We start from the raw sequence: 10,000 nt of genomic DNA on the forward strand, positions 1-10,000 counted from the left end.
TCCCTGTGTGATGTAGCTTGGTGAATCATGCTGAGCAGAGTGTGTAATTTTGTGTTGATAGTGTGTAGTGCACAAAATGTTGAGAAAACATTAACGTGTGTGGCGTACAATACAGACTGTGTACTATGAGATGTCTACTGTAGTTTGTGAAGTGTAGAGTGTGTGGTGTGTAGTGTACAGTGTGTGGTGTAGTGAGGAGTGTGAAGTGTGTTGTCTACACTGTGTAGTGTGTAGTCTAGAGTGTGTGTAGAATGTAGTGAAGCGTGTGCGGTTTCCCAAGGGTACAGCAGCAGTGCCCCAGCAGGGAATCGAACCGGCACCGAACCTTTTGGTTACCAGTCCTGCTCCTTAACCACTATGCTACACTACAGAGCTAGTTGACTGTGGGACTGGTTAATGGTAGACTGGTATGATGGGTTAGGTGAAAAGCAGTGGAAAGCAACACTTGGAGCGTTTTATTTCGGGAGGAAACTCCACTGTAAATACAGCTGTTCCATGTGGACCGTTGCAGGGGTTCTCAGACATTAGTACTGGGGGATTACACTAACTTTGCAGGGATGATTTTATATTGTGTGCTTACAGGTGATATCACATGCTTACCTTTACAGGGAAAGCACTTCTGGAGGGAGTGTGTGCGTATGTATGTGTGTGAGTGTGCGTGTGTCTGTGTGCGTGTGTGTGCGCGTGTGTGTTGGGGGGTTGACAGGTTGATAAAAGCCTGCTGTAATGTCTAAGCACTTAGCACTCCCATAGGGCTGTAGGAGCTTGTGCAAATCAGTTTGAGAAAAACATGAATTGTGGAAGGAAGGGGGGGGGAGAGGAGGTGGGGGTGAGGGGGGCAGAGAGAGAGAGAGGGAGAGAGAGAGAGAGAGAGGGGCAGAGAGAGAGAGGGAGAGAGGGAGGGAAAGACAGAGAGGGAGAGAGGGGCAGAGAGAGAGGGGGGGGGGCAGTGAGAGAGAGGAGGGGGGGATGGGGAATCTTCACTCTGTCCAGGATCTCCCCTGGCACAGATCTTCAGCGTTGTTGTTATTATTAAGTCGGTCTGTTTGTCAGAATTAAAATCATTAAACAGGAAAGGCGTAATGCTACTGCATAATGCTGCTCTAAAGCTACACCATCAGCTGACGCCTGTAATTAAAAAGCAATTCAGCGCTGAAGAGTGATCCTTGCTTATTCTGGCAGGCTTGTTAGTGATGAGAAACCAGCGGAAAGCAGGTTCAGGGCCCGGGATTTACTCTCATCTGTCTCACTGTGTGTGAGTGTGTGTGTGTGTGTGTGTGTGTGTGTGTGTGTGAGTGTGAGTGTGAGTGTGAGTGTGAGTGTGAGTGTGAGTGTGAGTGTGAGTGTGAGTGTGAGTGTGAGTGTGAGTGTGTGTGTGAGCGTGTGTGTGTGTGTGTGTGTGTGTGTGAGCATGTGTGTGTGTGTGTGTGTGAGTGTGAGTGTGTGAGTGTGAGTGAGTGTGTGTATTTGTGTGTGTGTGAGTGTGTGTGTGTGTGCCCTCAGGTGAGTCTCTGTCCTCAGTTTTGCTCTCCTGCTGTATAATGCCCAGCCCTGAGCCACAGCTGTGCTCGGCTGGATTACCTGCACTTTGGGGGGGGGGGGGTGTCTTAGGCCCTCGAGCCCTTCAGCCTCCACAGCCCTCCTCCTCTTATCAGTGCCTCAGTGCCACGAGCGCCTCTCAGCCTGCAGGTGGCGCCAGAGAGCGCCTCGCCATCGCTGAGGCTCCTGTAGTCACAATGCTTCCCTGAGGCCCTGAAAATGTCCTGCTTTTTACTGGAGGAAGGGGAAGCCCCTCCCATCCCCCCAACACCACCATGAGTTTTCTTCGACAGCTCCTTTAACACTGTAGCGGGGGGCGGGGGGCATCACACTAATGAGGGAATTCCCTGTATGTGTACATACACCAGCGATAATGCTTTCTGTAGCCACACACAGCAATGAAATGGAAATGCTTCCTTTAGCCACACACAGCAGTGAAATGCTTCCTGTAGCCACACACAGCAATGAAATGGAAATGCTTCCTGTAGCCACACAGCAGTGAAATACTTCCTGTAGCCACACACAGCAGTGAAATACTTCCTGTAGCCACACACAGCAGTGAAATGCTTCCTGTAGCCACACACAGCAGTGAAATGCTTCCTGTAGCCAAACACAGCAGTGAAATGCTTCCTGTAGCCACACACAGCAATGAAATGGAAATGCTTCCTTTAGCCACACACAGCAGTGAAATGCTTCCTGTAGCCACACACAGCAATGAAATGGAAATGCTTCCTGTAGCCACACACAGCAGTGAAATACTTCCTGTAGCCACACACAGCAGTGAAATGCTTCCTGTAGCCACACGCACAGCAGTGTGATGGTAATGGTGGCTAAGTGCACAGCCTCAGCCTGTCTGCAGCGAGGATCCTGCTGCCTCCAGCTCCAGCCCTCCTCTCCTCCGCAGGAGGATGTGAGCACGGGGTGGGGGGGGGGGGGGGGGGTTGAGATTGCGCAGCAGCGGGAAACAGGTGCAGGAGAGGAGCTGATGTTAACCATCTGGACTCTCTGTGATGTCACAGGCAGGGAGTTCTTTCTCTGGTGTCAATTAGAGGGAGAGCTCTGTAAACAGTGTGCCGAGACTCCCCCTCCTCCCTCTCTCTCTCTCCCACACTCCCCCCCACTCTCTCTCTCCCATAATCTCCCCCCCTCCCCCCACTCTCTCTCTCACACACTACCTCTCCTTCTCTTGCTCTCCCTCCCTCATTCTCTCTCTCTCCCACTCTCTCCCCTTTTCTCTCTCTCTCTCTCTTCTGTGTCTTCCTTGCTCTGTTATTCTTTCAGTTTCTCTCAGTCCCTCTTTCCTCCACCCTTTCTCTCAGCTTCTTTCTGTCTCCCCCTCCCCCTCTCTCCCTCTCTGAGTTCTGTTCTGTTGGATTATGTCGGTGTGACAGGTACATAGTTATCTTGCCAAACCATGTACAGAAACATCAAATTGAACTGAATAAAATTTCAAAATGACTTCATACACCGTGAATGGAAGGCATCAGCAGTATAACTGAAGTTTTAAGGCAAAATACACAGTTCTGTATTTGTGCTTTTTATTATTATTATGGTGTCAGGTAACAGTGCACTTAGATGCTGGGAATATTGGCAGTTTCTGTTCACAATCTGTGAAATTTGGGGATAATTTTATCATTTTTGGGAAATAGAATCTTCTCTAATGTACTTCTGTACTTTCCACATTTACTTCCAACTTGCACCTCTCTCTCTCTCTTTCTCTCTCTCTCTCTCTCTCTCTCTCCCTGTCTCTCTTTTTCTTTCTCTCTCTCTGTCCATCTCTTATGAGTATTTGTGGTGTGTGGGAGGGTTCTATGCTCAGACACATTCTGTGCGCATAGACACACACATACACACACACACACACACACACACACACACACACACACACACACACACACACACACACACAGAAGTCCTGACCGTACCAGTTTCAGCACACCCCCATTGGCTCTGTTTCTTTGAGTGGTTCCCGGTCCTGATGAGTGAGCTGTGTTTAGATTTGGAGTTAATATTGTCCAATTAATATTTTGCACCCCCACCCCCACTCCCCTCCATCAGACCATTCAACATCTCTCCTTAAATTTTAGTTGCAATTAAGCACAAGTGTTAAATTTTGCCTTACAATCACCAGAATAAAAGGAAAATGTGATTCAATGTTAAATGCTAATTGAATCCAGGTCTAAATATTTGATTATCTGAATATCCGACCATGAGATATTACTAAGTGATTACTGGGATCGGTATTCAAATGCCTGTTAATTAACCAAAACGATCTGATTCACATTCTAAATATTTATAAAGGAGTCTGTGAACCCTACAAAAAGATAATTTAGATAATTCTGTTATTAACTCCCCTGCCTGAGAGTGTGGGTGAGGGTTGATCTCTGTGCAGTGATTCATTATTCACACAGAAAGGGCGGGGGCAAAGCAGGGTTTGTGCATTCGATTGCTGGGATGCAGGAATATTCGAATATCGGATTATTAGAATGCACATCCCTGTCTGAATGCAAGCGCTCAGCTGGAGAGAAGAAGGGCTCTGGTGTGCAGCATGTGTGAAAGGCATATTGTTTGGAGTAACAAAGAGGAAAGAAATTCACTGTCTCACACCCAGCACTGTGCATTGTTTGGTTTGTGGCCATGGTGGAAAAATATCTGGCCTTTACTCCTGCCAGTTCCCCTGCCGGGCCTGTAGGGGGCGGGGTATCCTGACAGGGGGACCTCTCTTGTGGCAGGGGGTTGGGCAGACCGGCCTCCCCTCTGTCCTTCGGCGGGTTCTCATCAGAAGCGTCTCTCTCTCTCGTCTGTCTCAGCCACCCCTGGGTACCCACGTTTCTCCGGGAGCCTCGCACCCACCTTCCTACCCATGAGCCACCTGGATCACCCCGGCAACGGCAGCGTGCTGTACGGCCAGCACCGGTTCTACGACACTCAGAAAGGTGAGCTGGGTTCGATGAGGATACGGTGAATGGCGTAAACTCGGAGAGAGAAGGTGGAGTTTTGGGACCCTGATCTGGCCCGAGTTTGAGTGCATGGGTGGATGATGGTTTGTAATGGTGCATGTGCTTTGAGCGTGACTGTGAAGGCCTGTTTTGGTGTTTTTGTTGCTCACGCTGTCCTTCGCGGCCGTTGGAACCCTGACGGGAGTCTGTGTCTCTACCCTGCAGATAATTTTTATCTCAGAAGCCTCCCGTCTCAGTCTCCCCTCCTCCCAGCCAATCACAGCTTCCCCCCGATCTCTCGGGCGGCGCCGGGGCACCCCCTTGGGTCCTGCAGCCGGGAGCGGGACGCTGGGGGTGGGGGCGGGATGAAGGAGGGTGTGGCAGAGCGCGGGGGGGCGCCGGGTCCCAAGGAGAAGGAGAGGCCCGGAAGCAAGCAGGAGGCGAAGGACAGACCGCCCCACGGCCCCCACCCCTCCCTGCTGGCGGGGGACAGCAGCCGGGCCCTGGAGCGGCACAAAGCCGCCCTGGCCATGGAGCACAAGCATGACCCTCTGTCCCGGGGCAAGCTCCTCAGCCCCTGCCTGCTCAACAGCAAGACGCCCAGCGGAGACTCGGCTGCCAAGGGGCCTCTCTCCAGCTGCGGGGGGGCAGGGGGGGCGGGGGGCGCCCAGGCCAGGCACGCGGGCGACGGCGGAAACGCCCGCTGCTCTAAGGAGGGCGTGAGCGGGGAGATGAGGATCAGCGAACACCCCCCGGACTGCCTGGAGAGGGGGCGGGGGCTGCACCACTCCGTACCCTCGTACTCCATGCCCCCGCCCCTAACCATGAGCAGCGGAGGCAACCCGGGGGGCTTCCCCTGTCTGCAGCTCCACCCGCACCACCCCCACCACCCACACCCCCACCACCACCCGGACTTCTACTGCCCTCCCCTGCCCGCCCCGCTCGCCACCCCCCCTGCCCCCGACAGGGGCCCGGCCAGCGGGGGCAGGGACCCCAAGGTGACGGGCCCGACGTTCGTGCCGTCCGTGGGGCACCCCTTTCAGCTGGGGAACCCCGACTGCCGGGGGGCGGGCGGGGGGGGTGGATGCAAGGACAAGGCGATGGAGAAGGGTGGGGGTGGGGGTGGGGGCAGGGGGCAGGGCTTGGGGGGCGGGGAGGGCACCCCCCCAGCCAGCTGCCACAGGAAGCAGCAGCAGCAGCAACAGCACGCCTACGGCAAAGCTGACAAGCCTCCTGATTGGCTGCAGAAGCACCAGCACCCGCCCCTCACGCAGCAGCGGTCCCGGAGCTCCGAGTGCATGGGCGCCACCGATGGGGAGGTGTTCCGCCCGTCCCTGCCCCAGGGGGCCAAACCCGGCCCCTTCCCCAGCACCCTGCCCTACCCGGACTGCTCTCACTCAGGTCCTCCTGCAGGCGGCCAGCCCCCCGATGCCTCCAAAGGCGTGGCCCCGGTGGGGGGCAGCGTGGGCGGGGCGGGGTGCGTGCTGCAGCGGGACGGGCAGAAGGTGGCCCGGATCCGGCACCAGCCCGGCGGCAGGCCTGGCGCAGGCGGGTCAGAGCCAGGTCACAGCGGGCACCTGGCGCCCCTCCCCCCCTGGGCGGAGGAGCAGGGGAAGGCGTTAGCAGACTCCTTCTGCGGGGGGGGTCGGCAGCAGCAGCAGCAGGCGGGGACGGAACCCCAGGGCCCCCAGGGGCCACAGGCCGAGGGGAACCCCATGAAGAGCCTGCTCAGGTACAGCAGCCAGCAGCCGCCTGTCCTGCTGTCCCAGAAGAGCCCGTTCGGGGGGCTGGGCTGCCTGAAATCGGGGGGCGGGGGGGGCCAGCTGCGCCCTGCAAGAGGGCAGGCAGGCCCTGCCCCCCCGGAAGGGCGTGGCCGGTGACGGGGACGCGGGAGACTCCGTCCACGGGGAGGGGGAGGTGCGGCAGCCCCCCGTGGGCATCGCGGTCGCCGTAGCGAGGCAGCGGGACCCGCCCTGTCGCCCCTCGGACGGACACCCCGCCCACAGCCGGGCGGGCAGGGTGCTGCCCACCCTGAAAGGTGAGAGGAGCCGCCGCAGCGGGACGTATTCAAAATGACTGTGAACACCCAGGATAAGAGCACAGAGCATTCGCCCTCATAGCAAAAGCAGGCTGTGCCTATGAGCAGTGTGACTGTGTCAGGGGTCAGAGGTCAGGGGTCAGGGGCTCCATGCAGCCTGGGAGATGGGGATCAGTGCGGGCTGGGAGACAGGGATCAGTGCGGGCTGGGAGACAGGGATCAGTGCAGGCTGGGAGACAGGGATCAGTGCAGGCTGGGAGAGGGGGATCAGTGCGGGCTGGGAGAGGGGGATGAGTGCGGGCTGGGAGACAGGGATCAGTGCAGGCTGGGAGACAGGGATCAGTGCAGGCTGGGAGACAGGGATCAGTGCGGGCTGGGAGAGGGGGATCAGTGCGGGCTGGGAGAGGGGGATCAGTGCAGCCTGGGAGACAGGGATCAGTGCGGGCTGGGAGACAGGGATCAGTGCGGGCTGGGAGAGGGGGATCAGTGCGGGCTGGGAGACAGGGATCAGTGCGGGCTGGGAGACAGGGATCAGTGCGGGCTGGGAGACAGGGATCAGTGCGGGCTGGGAGAGGGGGATCAGTGCGGGCTGGGAGAGGGGGATGAGTGCGGGCTGGGAGACAGGGATCAGTGCGGGCTGGGAGACAGGGATCAGTGCGGGCTGGGAGAGGGGGATCAGTGCGGGCTGGGAGAGGGGGATGAGTGCAGGCCAGGATGCTGGGATCAGTGGATCGGTGAGCTGTAGAGGGCTGAGAGCAGCCAGGACACAGAGCCTGAGTGGGAGTGAGAGGCTGTTTCTGGGCGGCTGGAGCTGAGAGTGATGCAGGGTTAGGGCTGACAGGTTTGGGGAGGGAATATTAGGGTTGCCAGTTGTTCAGATGTGAGGGGAATTGGCGAGCAGGCACAGGGTTGTCAGGTGTTGCGCTGAATGCTGCTTCCGCCTCACAGGGATGCCCCGGTCTGTGTTTCCGCTGGACCGAGACGGAGAGGACGAGAGGAAGAGGATGTGTGAGGACCAGCTGGGCCTGCCCTGTCTGGACCGAGAGAGAGAGCTGTTCCTCAGGTGAGGCCACGCTCCTCTCCTCCTCTCCTCCACTGCACCACTCCCGTTCCTCATCCCTCATCTTCCTCCGCCTCTTACTCCTCTTCCTGTGGTTTCTCACCTTCTCTGTCTTGTCTTTCCTCGCCTCTCCTCGTCCTCCCCTCTCCCAGAAGTTTGTTCATTCCTTGTGTTTTTCCAGGGATAACAAAGAAAGGGTCGAGTTTCCCAGGATCCATCCCTCCAGCAGTTGCCACGGTGACCTCACCTCCCACCTCATGGTGCCGGGCGGGGCTTCCCTGCAGGCCAGCCAATTAGGATCCGACCCCGCCGCCCACGCCCACCCGGCACACCACCATTGGATGCCTCGCACAGGAAGCCCCTCCCTCTGGATGCCGGGACACTCCTACGGTGAGCAAGTGGAGCGGGGCGGGGTGGGGGGGTTGTGCCGGTGTGCTGGTGCGGTGTTTCTTACAGGTGTGTCTGATGGGTGTTTCAGCGCGGTGTCTGACGGGTGTTTCTGACGGGTGTGTCTGACGGGCGTGTCTGACGGGCGTGTCTGACGGGCGTGTCTGACGGGTGTGTCTGACGGGCGTTTCTGACGGGTGTTTCGGATGGGTGTGTCTGACGGGTGTGTCTGACAGGTGTGTCTGACGGGCGTCTGTGCCGTCACTTTCTCATCTCTGTCCCGCAGGGATCGGCCACGCCCTTCATCAGAGCCTGCCGCCCGGCTTCTCGCCCGCCATGCCTGGCCCCCTGCAGCCGGTGCTGCCCCTCCCCCAGGACCCCGCTGCACAGCTGGTGGTGCTGCCCGCCGAGCCAGCTGCCCACCCCGCTGCCCATCACCTAGGTAACTGCTCCTGACCTCTCTGCTCTGCCTCGTCTGTGTGTGACTCTGTCTGAAGGTCTGGTACTAGATATACCTGTGTGTGTGTGTGTGTGTGTGTGTGTGTGTGTGTGTGAGAGTGTGTGTGTGTGTGTGTGTGTGTGTGTGTGAGTGTGTGTGTGTGTGTGTGTGTGTGTGTGTGTGTGTGAGTGTGTGTGTGTGTGCGTGTGTGTGTGTGCGTGTGTGTGTGTGTGTGGGGGGGGTCCTCTTGAGGTGAGGTGTGTCTGGAATGTAAGAAAGGCAGCTGTCCACCACAGAGAACAGAATCATCTCCAGTGGTCAGTGTAGGGAAGCTCACCCGCCTCCCCCTCCTTCCCACTGACTTCCTGCCCGGCCTGTGTGGGACAGTGGGAGGGCTGCAGCTCCGTCTGTCGCAGCTCCGCAGTCTGCACGGCCGCGGCGGGGCAAACGGACTGTGGAATTTAATCAGCGCTCAGCCTTCGGAGGCATGCTTCCTTCCTCGCTCTGCAGGAGTTTCGCTGGAAAAGGGAAGTGCAACCGCACAAGCCTTCCCCGGGGAAACATTAGCTGAGTCAAGGTAATCTCTCTGAACAAAGGTGCTCGCTGCTGCGATGGGAGAGTCAGGCACAACTTTCACATTAATAAGCACCGTAAAAAAAAGAATGAAAAACACATCACACTGGAAACCCGTGGGCTGGATTTCAAGGCTGAGGTTGTGCTGTCATTACAGCACACAGCTGCTGCAAGGTCACAGGTCTCCCTCCCTCACAGTGCTCTCTCTCTCACAGGTCTCTCTCATAGCTCTCTCTTACAGATCTCTCTCTCACAGCTCTCTCTCTCTCTCACAGCTCTCTCTCTCACAGCTCTCTCTTACAGATCTCTCTCCCTCACAGGTCTCTCTCCCTCACAGTGCTCTCTCTCTCTCTTACAGATCTCTCTCCCTCACAGGTCTCTCTCTCTCACAGCTCTCTCTCATAGCTCTCTCTTACAGATCTCTCTCCCTCACAGGTCTCTCTCCCTCACAGTGCTCTCTCTCTCTCTTACAGATCTCTCTCCCTCACAGGTCTCTCCCTCACAGGTCTCTCTCCCTCACAGTGCTCTCTCTCTCTCTTACAGATCTCTCTCCCTCACAGGTCTCTCTCCCTCACAGGTCTCTCTCTCTCTCACAGCTCTCTCTCATAGCTCTCTCTTACAGATCTCTCTCCCTCACAGGTCTCTCCCTCACAGGTCTCTCTCTCACAGGTCTCTCTCTCACAGCTCTCTCTCACAGCTCTCTCTCATAGCTCTCTCTTACAGATCTCTCTCTCTCACAGGTCTCTCTCTCACTGCTCTCTCTCTCTCTCACAGGTCTCTCTCTCACAGCTCGCTCTCGCTCTCCCTCTCTCACAGCTCCCTCTTTCTCTCTCACAGCTCTCTTTCTCTCTCACAGCTCTCTTTCTCACAACTCTCCTTCTCTCTCACACAGCTCCCTCTCTCTCTCTCTCTCTCTCGCACAGCTCTCTCTCTCTCTCTCTCTCTCTCTCTCTCTCTCTCTCTCGCACAGCTCCCTCTCTCTCTCTCTCTCTCTCACACACAGTGCCCTCTCTCACAGTGCTCTC

General features: G+C 57.0%; 1 protein-coding gene across 1 annotated transcript in view; it reads left to right on the forward strand.

Annotated features, from left to right (window-relative positions):
• The window catches only part of LOC118781440 (BAH and coiled-coil domain-containing protein 1-like), a 103,719-nt gene that overhangs the window by 51,464 nt on the left and 42,255 nt on the right, over nucleotides 1–10,000 (forward strand). Inside the window, 6 exon segments of the mRNA XM_036534482.1 lie at nucleotides 4,350–4,475; nucleotides 4,704–6,285; nucleotides 6,287–6,516; nucleotides 7,465–7,579; nucleotides 7,758–7,966; nucleotides 8,250–8,405. Of these exon segments, the coding sequence (XP_036390375.1) occupies nucleotides 4,350–4,475; nucleotides 4,704–6,285; nucleotides 6,287–6,516; nucleotides 7,465–7,579; nucleotides 7,758–7,966; nucleotides 8,250–8,405 (2,418 nt within the window).

The sequence above is a fragment of the Megalops cyprinoides genome, chromosome 1 (genome assembly GCF_013368585.1).
Source record: "Megalops cyprinoides isolate fMegCyp1 chromosome 1, fMegCyp1.pri, whole genome shotgun sequence".
Lineage (NCBI taxonomy): Eukaryota > Metazoa > Chordata > Actinopteri > Elopiformes > Megalopidae > Megalops > Megalops cyprinoides.